Source organism: Bos javanicus, chromosome 17 (assembly GCF_032452875.1).
Source record: "Bos javanicus breed banteng chromosome 17, ARS-OSU_banteng_1.0, whole genome shotgun sequence".
In the NCBI taxonomy this organism is placed as follows: Eukaryota; Metazoa; Chordata; class Mammalia; order Artiodactyla; family Bovidae; genus Bos; species Bos javanicus.
Window position 1 is genome coordinate 21,790,810 of NC_083884.1, and position 14,477 is coordinate 21,805,286.

General features: G+C 38.1%; 1 protein-coding gene across 1 annotated transcript; it reads left to right on the plus strand.

Moving 5' to 3' along the window:
- Window positions 1–6,198: 6,198 nt before the first annotated feature.
- LOC133228446 (midkine-like) lies at window positions 6,199–6,907 on the plus strand. Its single transcript, XM_061383871.1, has one exon. It carries the CDS (start codon window positions 6,276–6,278, stop codon window positions 6,882–6,884), a length of 609 nt encoding a protein of 202 aa, XP_061239855.1. The 5' UTR covers window positions 6,199–6,275; the 3' UTR covers window positions 6,885–6,907.
- Window positions 6,908–14,477: the final 7,570 nt, after the last annotated feature.

Here is a 14,477-nt window from a genome sequence, read left to right on the forward strand (position 1 = left end):
TCACTCAGTCGTGTCTGACTCTTTGTGACTCCATGAATCGCAGCATGCCAGGCCTCCCTGTCCATCACCAACTCCCAGAGTTCATTCAAACTCACGTCCACTGAGTCGGTGATGCCATCCAGCCATCTCATCCTCTGTTCTCCCCTTCTCCTCCTGCCCCCAATCCCTCCCAGCATCAGAGCCTTTTCCAATGAGTCAACTCTTTGCATGATGTGGCCAAAGTACTAGAGTTTCAGCTTTAACATCAGTCCTTCCAAAGAACACCCAGGGGTGATCTCCTTTAGAATGGACTGGTTGGATCTCCTTGCAGTTCAAGGGACTCTCAAGAGTCTTCTCCAACACCACAGTTCAAAAGCATCAATTCTTCAGCGCTCAGCTTTCTTCACAGTCCAACTCTCACATCCATACATGACCACAGGAAAAACCATAGCCTTGACTAGACGAACCTTGGTTGGCAAAGTAATGTCTCTGCTTTTGAATATGCTATCTAGGTTGGTCATAACTTTCCTTCCAAGGAGTAAGCGTCTTTTAATTTCATGGCCGCAATCACCATCTGCAGTGATTTTGGAGCCCAAAAAACTAAGTCTGACACTGTTTCCACTGTTTTGACATGAAGTGATGGGACCAGATGCCATGATCTTCGTTTTCTGAATGTTGAGCTTTAAGCCAACTTTTTCCCTCCTCTCTTTCACTTTCATCAAAAGGCTTTTTAGTTCCTCTTCACTTTCTGCCATAAGGGTGATGTCATCTGCATATCTGAGGTTATTGATATTTCTCCCAGAAATCTTGATTCCAGCTTGTGCATCTTCCAGCCCAGAGTTTCTCATGATGTACTCTGCATATAAGTTAAATAAGCAGGGTGACAATATACAGACTTGACGTACTCCTTTTCCTATTTGGAACCAGTCTGTTGTTCCATGTCCAGTTCTAACTATTGCTTCCTGACTTGCATATAGGTTTCTCAAGAGGTAGGTCAGGTGGTCTGGTATGCCCATCTCTTTCAGAATTTTCCAGTTTATTGTGATCCACACAGTCAAAGCCTATGTAAAAAAAAAAAAAAAAAAAAACTGGAGGATACCTTAGAGATAACACACTTCAAGGCTCTCATCTTATGCGCAATAGATATGCAAAAGCCAATGCAGAGAATTAACTAACTTACTATATCACATAGCTAGTTAAGAACTTGTCTGAAGACACATTATTTTATCTCTTTGCAGGCTTACCTACATGATTTAAGAATAGGATCCTGTCATAGCTCCTTATATTTCTATCACAGTTTCAGGTTGGAATTAGAATAAGTTTCATATCTTTCACTTGCATGTGCAGAGTCTCTCTACATCCTCTTTCTCCCTACTCTCTGCCTAGGAGGCAGAGCTGTACGGCCATCATAAGCACAGCTCTCATACCTTTCAGCCTTCAGCTGTACTTGGCCAAAGGGACGCATCATATAATTTTAAAGGACTGGTATTTGGAGGAACTAAATCTTATGGCAAAGAAGTCCTGAGAGAGACCATCAATTGGCTTCTCACTTCTGGAAGCATCTAGTATCAGTAGGCATTCTGAATAGGCCATGGTTATGTATCTTGAGTCTTAGAAACTTGAGCCTGAGCTCTGTGCTCTTTCTGTGTTCACCAGGGTACAGAAGTCTGCTTTCAACTAAAAGGCCTGAATCGAGTGGTAATGTTTATGTAGAATTTCAGGACTATGGTCAGCAGGTAGTTCTGCTTCTGCGACCCAAGATCCCAAAAGGAAAGCAAGTATTAATTACTCTAAAGTTGAACAGAGGAAAAACACTAATTTTATGTCTTTAAAAAAGACCTCTAGGCAAATTAGGATAGTGTCTTCCTAAATTCAAGTGCAATTTAATTGCTTTATTTTACAGAAATAGCTGGAAGGATCTTGTTTTAGCTGAGAAATATATTAAAGAATAACACATATAGACCTATGTTTACAATACTGTAGCCACTAGCCATATGCAGCTAATTAAATTAATTAAGAGTAAATTAATGACCAACCTAGACAGCGTATTAAAAAGCAGAGACATTACTTTGCCAACAAAGGTCCTTCTAGTCAAAGCTATGGTTTTTCCACTAGCTGTGTGTGGATGTGAGAGTTGGACTATAAAGAAAGCTGAGCACTCAAGAATTGAGGCTTTTTAACTGTGGTATTGGAGAAGACTCTTGAGTCCCTTGGACTGTGGAGATCCAACCTGTCAGTCCTAAAGGAAATCATTCCTGATATTCAGTGGAAGCATGATGAAGCTGAAACTCCAATACTTTGGCCAGCTGATGCAAAGAACTGACTCATTGGAAAAAACCCTGATGCTGGAAAAATTTGAAGGCAGGAGAATGGGACAACAGAGGATGAGATGGTTGGATGGCATCACTGACTTAATGGAAATGAATTTGAGCAAGCTCCAGGAGTTGGTGATGGACAGGGAAGCTTCGTGTGCTGCAGTCCATGTAGTCACAAAGAGTAGGACACGGTTGAGCTTCTGAACTGAACTGAAATATAATTCAAAATATAGTTTCTTGGTTGCACTAATCACCTGGCTACTGGTGGCTAAATTGGATAGCATAGATTATAGAATCTTTCCATCATTGCAGAAAGCTCTATTACAGCACTATATAGTTACCACTATGAAGACAGAATTATTCAAGACATATTTAGGGTCAATAAACAGGTTTTAGGTCGATTCTCTGAATATTCTGGAACTTATTCAAGTTAGTAAAGCAAACAAAGAAAAGTGACATTTATTGCATACCAATAAAGTTCCCGGCTCTGTGTTATGTTCTTCTCATGGATTAGCTTATTTAATCCTCAAAAAATCCATATTACTTGCCTATTATTAGTATCCCACCTACTAATATTTTTATGGTTAGTAATTGCTGCAGGCATAATTAGAATCCAGCTAATCTGACTCTAATACCTAGGTCTTAACAGTCACACTCTACTGCCTACCTAATAATTGAAGTCATACTGAATTTTTTGAACTTTTTTTTTTTCTATGGATGAGGAAAACCAGGTAATCATTATCAGGTAAAATAAGATATTATTCAATACCTTGTAAGTATACAATATTTCTCAAAAAATTTTTCAAATGCCTTTATCATATGAACTAAATACCATTGTTAGTGAAAATATTAATCAATAGTCAGTCTAAGAAAGAAATGGAAAACTTTATTTGCACCAACCTTAGGATTATAACCCAGGAAATAGGCTCTCAGAGAGCTTTAAAAGCTGCTTTGAAGAGGTAAGAGGGTAGGAGAGTATATATGTGATTTTGGTGAAGAGGTGCATGCAATCAACACGTCTCAGTAGAAGGCTGCTGCCAGCTGTGAGGAGCAAACATCTTAGTTAATGGTGTATTGCTTTTCTAAGCATGGGGAGATACAAGAAACTGGGTTCACAGAATTTTCTCCCGAAAATATTTAACTATCTGAGGACCTGTTCTGTCAGTTTTCCCAGAGCACAAAATGCCTCATCCTTATCTTCACCCTGGTTCCTCTTAGGGTATATTGCATGTCACTGCAGTGACTAGTGACTTGATTTTTGTAGAACTGAATGATAGACAACATTCTCTATTTTCACAATCCTTTTTCTTTGAGTCTTAATTTCCACCAAAGTCTGGGAGGTATTTTGTGACCAATTTATCCCTTGGCACTGGAAATGCTTATTCCCAGGTCAGGTGAGGATTTTGTTGATAAGCCACTCAGTGTGCTGTTACTGGACCAGGCCCTGTTAACAGTAACCAAAAGCCTCTGGACCACCTAACTTATGAGTCTGTTATGATCCAGGAAATGACTCCCTCTTGTTGCTTTTTTCATCCCATATTTAGAGTAAAACTGTTACAATCATTTATCTTATAGAAATGTTTTTGATCAGTTGTTTCAAATTGCCTATTCATCATTAATTTTATCTGAGGCTCAGTCACACACTTGGTATTGCAAGAAGCAATAATCTTGTAAAATAGGCAGAATACAAGTAATATAGCTGGTAACATTAGTAAGGTCATAAGTAGGTATTTAAGCTAAGAACATCTATTGGGTGTGGCCCAGTATCTTGCAGGCCCTCTGATCAGTCAGTTCTGCAGTAGTCACTGTCTTTAAGAGAAATTATATATTGGCATTGTTCATAAAGTTCACCGATGATGCCTTTACATATAAGGCAAATGATACTTCATCATGACCCCTTACAGGATTGAGAGCAAGAAAGGAATGTTATTTTCTAAAGAGTTACATGGCTTGTGTCAGAAGAAGAAAAATTGATCTTTATGGTTGAGCAGGTACTTCTGCCTTTGGGGAGGTCTGATTAACATATAAGGCAGATACATGATACGTACTAGACAAGCGGGAAGAGGACAAGGGCAAAGTTTTATGTTTCAATATTTATTGTCTTGCCTTAAAGTATGTATTTTTATTTCATTACCATGTGCTTTGTTTATGTTAAAAATATGCAGTATATTAATTCTACTTCATTTTAAAAAGCTTTGTTGTTATTGTTGTTTTTCCATCACTAAGTTGTGTCTGACTCTTTGCAACCCCTTGGACTGCAGCACGCCAGGCTCTTCTGTCCTCCACTGTCTTCCAGAGTTTGCTCAAATTCAAGTCCATTGAGTCAGTGATGCTATCTAACCATCTAATCCTCTGCTGCCTTCTTCTCATTTGGCCTTCACTTTTCCCCAGCATCAGGAGATGAGTTGGCTCTTCATGTCAGGTGGCCAAAGTATGGGAACTTCAGCTTTAGCATCAGTCATTACAATGAGTATTCAGGGTTGATTTCCTTTAGGATTGACTGGTCTGATCTCCTTGCTGTCCCAGGAACCCTCAGGAATCTTCTCCAGCACCACAATTCAAAAGCATCAATTCTTCAGTACTCAACTTCCTTTATGGTCCAGTTCTCACATCCAACTTGGCTATTGCTAAAAATATACTGTTAATTTTAGACAGAATTTGGAGAATATGTTACTGATACCACATTCCTTCACAATCATCAGTAGGATGTTTATATTGTTTTCTTTCCTTCTTTTAAATAAATTAGCCACTCTTAAAATCATCTTATTTTAAAGTAGGAAAATAAACTGAAGTAACAGTTGATGATTTAGTTCCCATTTACTGAGTCAGTCAAGACCTTATTTAGCATAAGGTTAAAGTACATAAGGAAAAAATTATGCCTAGTATATTTACATAGCTATGATTAAGAAATTGAATATTTTGCTAATGGTTTGCATTGTTAGCACTATTATTAACTATATTCAAATACATGACTTGATCTTTAAAAAAATATTTTTTTATCTCATAAATTATGTCTTTGGAGCACTACAATACTCCCACTATTTACACAGTATAAAAACATAAAGGAAAAGTAAATTCAGTAATTTAATGTCTTATTATACCAGCAATGTATAGATTGCACAACTAAAATTCATTTTATTTGCATACTTAAAAAGATATCTTAAAAATGAAATAGGTTTTGATTATAAAAGTGTCTTTTTGCAAATAGAAAACTCTATATTTTCCTTATTGGCAGCAGTTTAGTTTTGAATGAGTTAGTATTTCCTGCTGTGCTAAACATTAATTCAGAAAGGAAGATTGACAGCAACTTAAGTATTCAAAGGCCAAGTTGCATAGATCAGGCCAGATTAACTTCCTTACGTCTCAATATTCAAATAGGATATTTTTCTGATACCCTCAAGAGGTTTCTGGAGATTGCAGTACATCATTGTGTTTTCTAATTGCACATCATGTTTCTCAATTTGTACAGAAAATGACAAGTGAGATTTTTCCACAATATGCCTATTCTACCATTGGGGGAATTTTATGTATTTTTTTTCTTTTTTAAGCACAACAGTAGACTATCATTCACTACTGTTTTGAAATATGTCCATGGCCATATTTTCAAATATTATTTATTCATTTATTTGAGACATTAAAAGTAAGAAGCATAACCACTGGACCACCAGGGAAGTCACAAGGCTTTCACTTTTTAAATATCAGATATGGATAGGGTGTATTCTAAATTACATTGGTATTTTCTTACACAACCTTGTAACACACATCCATGATAGACACTATTAAGTAGTTTATGTGAATTATACTAATGTTTAGGAAATCTGTATCTTTTAGTATTATTTTCAATATATTTTCTTCTTTAATTCTGATTTTCTTTCTGCTTAACACTTTAAATCTCAAATATGGAAAAAGGGGCCGCGGCGGCCGGAGCGGGACAGCTCGGCGCGGGAGGGAGCGAAGCCGCGCGCGCGGGCAGCGAGCGAGATGCAGCGCCGAAGCTTCCTCCTCCTCGCCCTCCTCGCCATGCTGGCGCTCACCTCCGCGGTGGCCAAAAAGAAAGACAAAGTGAAGAAGGGAGGCCCAGGGAGCGAGTGTGCCGAGTGGACCTGGGGTCCCTGCACCCCCAGCAGCAGGGACTGCGGCGTGGGATTCCGCGAGGGCACCTGTGGGGCCCAGACGCAGCGCATCCGGTGCTGGGTGCCCTGTAACTGGAAGAAGGAGTTTGGAGCCGACTGCAAGTACAAGTTTGAGACCTGGGGGGCGTGTGATGGGGGCACAGGCACCAAAGCCCGCCAAGGGACCCTGAAGAAGGCGCGATACAATGCCCAGTGCCAGGAGACCATCCGAGTGACCAAGCCCTGCAGCCCCAAGACCAAAGCCAAGGCCAAAGCTAAGAAAGGGAAGGAAAAGGACTACCGGCCAGGCCCGGATGCCAAGGCACCCCGGCTTCACTCGGAGGCCCGACCCACGCCCTCCCTCCACAGGCTCAAGATGTTACCCACCAGTGCCTTCTGCCTCCTCGTTAGCTTTATCATCATGCCCTGCTTCTTCCCTTTCACTTGCCCACATCACCCCAAGTGCCCAAAGTGGTGAGGGACAAGGGATTCTGGGCAGCTTGAGCACTGCTCCCCCCCATCCCCGCCCTGCGCAAAGGTATTTGATTCCCCTCTACCCACTTTTGTTTTTCGCCTACTGGATGCATTACTAAGAAATAAATAAAATAAATATCTTTTTGTTCCCAATAAAGCTTTTCTTTTAATATATAAAAAAATAAATAAATAAAATAAATCTCAAATATGCAATCTCCAGTAAGCTATTTTAAAGTTTAACCTAAAATTTAAAACGTGACATAATATAAATCATTTTACTAATGTAGACGTTAATGATTATTTGTTTTATTCATGTTTAAGTAGGAATATATTGTGTGATGAAGATGGAATTTCAATTATGTGGTGAAAAGGTGAATTAGAAGTAAGAAACAATGTTGAAAAATAAGCAATTATTTGTTGGGAAAACGGAAAAGCTAAAAATAACATTATATCTTACCTAGTACAAAAATATAATCAAGATGGATTAAATACATACATTTTATGCATATTATACACTCATACATGTGTATATGGGTGTATATGTGTGCTGGGTTTCTTCAGTTATGTCTGACTCTGCGACCCTACAGATAGTAGCCCACCAGGCTCCTCTGTCCATGGGATTCTCTAGGCAAGAATACTGGAGTGGGTTGCCCTACCCTCCTCCAGAGGATCTTCCTGACCCAAGGATCGAACTTGTGTCCCTTATGTCCTCTGCACTGGCAGGCAGGTTCTTTACCATTAGCACCATGTGGGAAGCCCATATGCACATATACATACACACAAATACATATTCATATATGCGAGAAAATTGGAAACATTTTATTAACTTTAAGTATAAAGTAGCTTCTAAATCAAATAGTAACGTTAAAGGTAAAGAATGATGATTTGATCCTGTAAAATTAAAACTATTTATGAAACCAAGCTGGATCCCACGGGGCCTTCCCAGATTGAAGCCTCTCTGTGTCTCTGTTTTTGGCCTTCCTCAAGTTCCAAAGAGCAGACTTAAGCAGTTAATTAGAGTCATATGATCCTTAGTTCCTCCTGAAAGGGTATAGAAAATAATCTAACATATCTTTGAGTTGTCCTGAAGAAACTAAGACCCTGCCCAGTAGAGGATGGTGGCTGCATGCTGACAACAAGCACACATGTCAGACTCTTTCCATCCAATCAGTGGATAATTAAGTTACCTGAAACATCACCATGTTTCCTTGTCACCAGCTAATCAGAAAAATGTTCATGAGCGGATCACACATTCTGTGACTCACACCCTTGATGTTGACTTTAAAAGCCCTTGCCTGAAAGCCACCAGGGAGTTTGGGCTTTTGAACACTAGCTGCCCATTCTCCTTGTTGTCCTGCAATAAATATTGTACTTTCTTTCCCCACAACTCAGAGTCAGTTGTTTGGCTTTGTTGTGTATCAGGTGAGTGGACTTGAGTTCAATTTGTTTGGTAACATTTATAGTTACAAGACCACAAAACAGAACTCAGTTGATAACCTAGACCAAAAATATTCACGTGTGCGACAACAACAACAAGTAAACTATAAAGAGGTCTTACTTAAAAAAAAATGGACAAAATTTATAAATAGACATCTCACAAAAAGTAAATGTTAATAGCCAATAAATGGTAGGAAAGTTGCTTAATATATAGCTCTAATTATGAAACTTTAAAAATGTTTTTTTTTCTAGTAAAGCAGATCATTTGACAGTTTTTTTCTTTAGATTTTTATTGTTAAGAGCAGTTTTAGGTTCAAAGCAATATTGAGCAGGAAATACAAGAGATTTTCCTGTACTGTATTATATCCCCTGCCACCATGCATGCACAACTTCTACTGTCATCAACATCCTCCCAAAAGCCATTTACTTGTTACAATTGGCGGACCTGCAATGATAACACCACAATTACCCGAAGTACATAACTTACCTTGGTACATACTTTAGTAGGTACCTGTGAGCTGGACTTAATATCATACAGAATATTTTTACTGGTATATAAATCCTCTGTGATCAGCTTATTCATCTACTCCCTCACCCTCAGGCCCTAGCAACCACAGATCTTTTTTACTCTCTCCATAATTTTGCCTTTTGCAGCATGTCATATACTTGGAATTTTACAATATGTGACCTTTTCTGACTGGCTTCTTTCATTTAGTAACATGCATTTAAAATTCTCCACGTGTCTTTTCATTGCTTGATAGCCCATTTCTTTTTTTTTTTTTTCCGCTGAATAATATCCCATTGTCTGGATGTAGCAGTTTATTTATGTTTATTTATTCAGTCACCCATTGAAGGACAACTTGATTGCTTCCAATTTTTGGCAAATATGATTGAAGCTGCTATTAATGTTTATGTGTTTTTCTGTGAAGATAAGTTTTCAGATCCTTTGGATAAATGCCATGGAACATGATTTCTGTATGTTACCGTGTCAGGATGCTTCCTCCAACAAACTGTCCTCCAAAGTTGTTGTGCCATTTTGCGTTCTCATCAGCAATGAATGAGAATTCCTGTTGCTCTACATCTTTATTAGCTGGTGTTGTAGTCTTTTGAATTTTGGGTATTTGAAGGACTGATGTTGCAGCTGAAACTCCAACACTTTGGCCACCTGATGCAAAGAGCTGACTCATTTGAAAAGACCCTGATGCTGGGAAAGATTGAAGGCAGGAAGAGAAGGGGATGACAGAGGATGAGGTGGTTGGATGACATCACTGACTCGATGGACATGAGTTTGGGTAAACTCCGGGAGTTGGTGATGGACAGGGAGGCCTGGCGTGCTATGGCCCATGGGGTCGCAAAGAGCTGGACACGACTGAGCGACTGAACTGAACTGAACTGAATAGGTGTGTAGCAGCCTCTCATTTTTGTTTTCATTTGCAGTTTCCTGATGACAAAAGATGTGAAGCATTTAGCATCCTTTAATATGGTGATTTGTCAGCTGTTTAGCTTCTTTGGTGAGGTATCTGCTATAGTCTTTGGCTGATTTTTTTTCTTGGGTTATTTGTTTCTAACTATTGAATTTTTAAAGTTTTGTTTTTTTCTTTTTTGTGTGTATTTTGGATAACTGTCCTTTACCAGGTGTGTCTTTTGCAAACATTTTCCTGTAGTCCATGGCTTGTTTTCTCATTCCCTTAACATTGCTTTACACAGAGCACAAGTTTTGAATTTTAATGAGGTTAACCTTACCAATTGTTCCCTTCATGGAACATACCTTTATAGTTGTATATAAAAAGCCATTGTTATACCCAAGTCATTTAAGTTTTCTCCTATGTTATCTTCCAGGAGTTTTATTGCTTTGTATTTCATATTTAGGTCTATGGTGCATTTGTGGTTGTTGTCGTTTGATATTTATTTTTATTTATTTGGATACACCAGGTCTTTGTTGTGGCGCTTGGGATCTTTGATACTCATTACAGCATGGGAACTCTTAGCTGTGGCGTACGGGATCTTGTTCCCTGACCAGGGATCAAACCCTGGCTCCCTGCATTGGAAGCCAGAATCTTAGCCACTGGGCCACCAGGGAAGGCCCTTATGATGCAGTTTTAGTTAATTCTTGTGAAGATTACTAGGTTTGTGTCCAGATTCATTTTTCCCCTTGTGGATGTTCCAGAACCATTTGTCGAAAACACTTATATTTGTTTCATTGTTTAGCCTTTTTTCCTTTTGTCAAAAAATCAGTTAACTACATATACGTGGGTCTATTTCTGGGCTCTCTGTTCTACTGTTTTGCCAAGACTGTCTTTATTAGTGTAGGTTTGTAGTAAGTCTTTAAGTTGTGTAGCATCTACTTTTGTTCTCCTTCAGCGTGGTGTTGGCTATTCTGGATCTTATGTCTCTCCATATAAACTTTAGAATAATTTTGCCAATATGCACAAATAACTTGCTGGAATTTTGTCTGATATTGCATTGAGTCCATAGATCAAAGTATTGTCAGGAAAGGATTGATGTCTTGACATACTGAGTCTTCTTTTTCATAAATAGGAATATCTCCCCATTTAGTTATATTTAAATTTTTTTTCCATTCCTCTGTATAAACCATGTATATATTTTGTTGAGAAAATAGTTAAACTTCACTTTTGGATGCTAGTGTAAATGGCATTGTATTTAGTAACAGACTAAATTTGTTATTGCTAGAATACAGGAAAGTGATGGACTTTGTGTGTTAAACTTACATCCTACAATTTTTCTATAGTTGCTTATTAGTTCCTAGAGTTGTGTGTGTGTGTGTGTGTGTGTTACTTTTTGTCATTCCAGGAGTTTTCCATCATTCTTTCACCATCTCCTGCAGGTTTTAACTCTCAAAATTGTCCACGTTGAGCCTTTGATGATTGATTGATTACAATTTAGATCTTCCTACCATGGCATTGGTTCCTATGGAGATTTCTACTAATCAATTTCTGCTCTGGTGAACTGTGATTCCCAGTACTCACCTGTTTGTCTCTCCAACCCACGGATCTGAGAAGCATTGTTGATTTTTCAGTCTGTTCAGCTTTAACTTGTTGTTAGGATGGAGCGGCATTTTCTACATTTCTTATATGCAGAATAATAAACCAGAAGTTCAAAATGTTATTTTGTTTCAATCATTAGAATATAACCTGTTGTATATTACCATCTATATGAAGAAAAATATGCAGGTCTACATGCACGTATGCATTCATACTAAGTCACTTCAGTCGTGTCCAGCTCTTTGTGACCCTGTGGACGATAGCCCACCAGGCTCCTCTGTCCATGGGATTCTCCAGGCAAGAATACTGGAGTGGACTGCCGTTTCCTTCTCAGGGGATCTTCCCAACCCAGGGATCGAACCTGCATCTCTCATGTCTCCTACATTGGCAGGCAGTTTCTTTACCACTGGCGCCACCTGGGGAGCACATGTGCATGTATATATGCACATAAATACACAGAAAACCAAACTGAACAGAATTGGACTTCCCTTGTGGCTCTGCCGGTAAAGACTCCGCCTGCAATGTGGGAGACCTGGGTTCGATCGCTAGGTTGGGAAGCTCCCCTGGAGAAGGGCTACCCACTGCAGTATTCTGATCTAGAGAATTCCATGGACTTTATAGTCCATGGGGTCACAAAGAGTCGGACATGACTGAAAGACTTTCACTTTTTCATACCACATAATTAAAATAATGATTATGCCTGGAAGGGTCAAAAACAAAGTGTTGGGAGTTGTGGCCATGCCAGGTAGGCAGAATAGGGAGTAAAGATACGCTAACATTTACTTTATATATTTCTTTACTGTTTAGATATATTATAGTAATTTTATATTTGTGCATTTAAAAATTTTTTCTATTTGAATGCAGTTTGTAATTAAAATGTCTATTTCATGACAGCCTTAATAGATCAACTTGAATTAGAGCTTAAAAAATGTGATAATAATTTTCTTTTACCTGCAGGTGAGAAAACAAATTCCAGACAAATTCAGATACAGATACAGAAACAAAGATGGTATTGATCCAAGAATAAGATTTCTACATAAGGTTTCTCACCTAAAATTCAGTTCACTGATTCATGTATTCTATTGATTATCAGCAGGATATACTGTTTCTAACCTCAAGAAAACAGCTATTTTATGATTGGTAGATGTTTTTGTGCTTTCTTAAATTTTATGAAGCACAAATTGCAACACATGGCACAAAGCTTCATAATATAATACTCAGCTATGTCTTCTATTATTTCATGAGCTATCAATTCCTGTTTATTATTTAAATACTTTTGCAGCAGTACACTCCACCCCCATTACACATAAGCTCAGAACAATGCATCTTATCTTGTGAACTAGGAAATTGAAGGTTACAAATTCAGTTCTTTGTAATTTTCTGAAACTCATATAACAATTACTATAACACTAGAATTAACATTGCATTCTTGACTCTCACTCCAGTACTTTTTCTAATACAAACATCATAGTTCTAAAGTGCTACAGATATCCTCACTAGTTGGCACTAAACATTTAATGTTTGTGAAGCGCTGAATTAGTCTCGCTAATAGAAATAAGAATTCACTTAAAAGAAAAAAAAAAATCTACGGCTTTGCTGCCTTTTAGCTCTACTGTCTGTCCTTTTGGAAAACTTCTGTGATATATCAAAATTAAAGAAGATAATACTTATTACAACATTTACTACATATCAGACACAATTCTTAGTGCCTGGCATTTCTTAAGTAATTTAATTCTCACAACAAATCTGTAAGGTAGGCATCCTTCTTATCATTCCCCTTTTATACATAAGGGTGAAGCAATGAGATGCCAAATGGTTTGCCTAAGGAAATAGTGGAAGTAATGACCAAGCCAAGATGTAAACCTAAGCAGTGTGATTTGAGTGACCTTGTTCTTAACTCTGCCTTTTGGATGGTAGAAATCTCTTTGAACTATGTGTTTGATAAAATTCTGTTTTATGGCATCACAGTATGCATAACAGTGCTAGTTGCATAGTAGGAACTCAGTTTTTAAAACTCATTACTTTCTATTTTTTAATTTGTTTTCCTTTTTTTTTTTAAAGTATGGTTGATATATAAGTTAGAGATGCACTATATGCTGCTGCTGCTGCTGCTAAGTCGCTTCAGTGGTGTCTGACTCTGTGCTACCCCATAGACGGCAGCCAACCAGGCTCCCCCATCCCTGGGATTCTCCAGGCAAGAATACTGGAGTGGGTTGCCATTTCCTTCTCCAGTGCATGAAAGTGAAAAGTCAAAGTGAAGTCGCTCAGTCGTGTCTGACTCTTAGCGACCCCATGGACTGCAGCCTTATCAGGCTCCTCCGTCCATGGGATTTTCCAGGCAAGAGTACTGGAGTGGGGTGCCATTGCCTTCTCCGGATGTACTATATAGTGATTCTCAATTTTTAAAGGTTATACTCCACTTGTCATTATTATAAAATATTGGCTATATTCCATGTGTTGTACAAAATATCTTCATAGCTTATTTTATACCTGATAGTGTGTACCTCTTAATCTCTTACCCCTATATTCTCCCTCCCACTTCCTTCTCCTCACTGATAACCTGTCTCATCATATTCTTTTGACCTTGTTGTGATCTGTAGTCTTATATTCTCTGCTAGACAGCAGACCCCATAAAGGTGGGATCACAAGTCTTATTTTTCTTTGGGTCTCCTACTGGGTTCAGAATTCTGCTTTACCTGAAGTAAGTGCTTTTTAAAGCACTTGTTAAGTAAAGAATGAGTAAATTAAGGACTAAAGATGAAATAAATTGCCAAATAATTTAATGAATAAATGAAGGACATGTTTTTTTTTCTTTTTTTAGAAAATACTTGATTCCATATTAGAAGACAATATCTTAAGATATCACTAAAGATTTCCTTTGAGAGAGTAATGTAATTTAGTTTTTTCATTCCTGCTAAGTGTGCATGTATAAAGTGTGTATATGTCATAAAGGAACTTGGAATGCTGTATCAGTGCTCAGTGTGATTGTGGCTGCTTCAAGATTATTATATTCAGGAGAGCTTAGTTAGACTAATTTCCCCCTGAATTTAAATGTGGATGCCTCCTTTAGGTATTATAAGTGAGGTTAATGAAACGTTAACTTTGAATTCTAGTTGGGACCATTTATATGCTAATTATTAAGCAAAGACAGTCTGAAA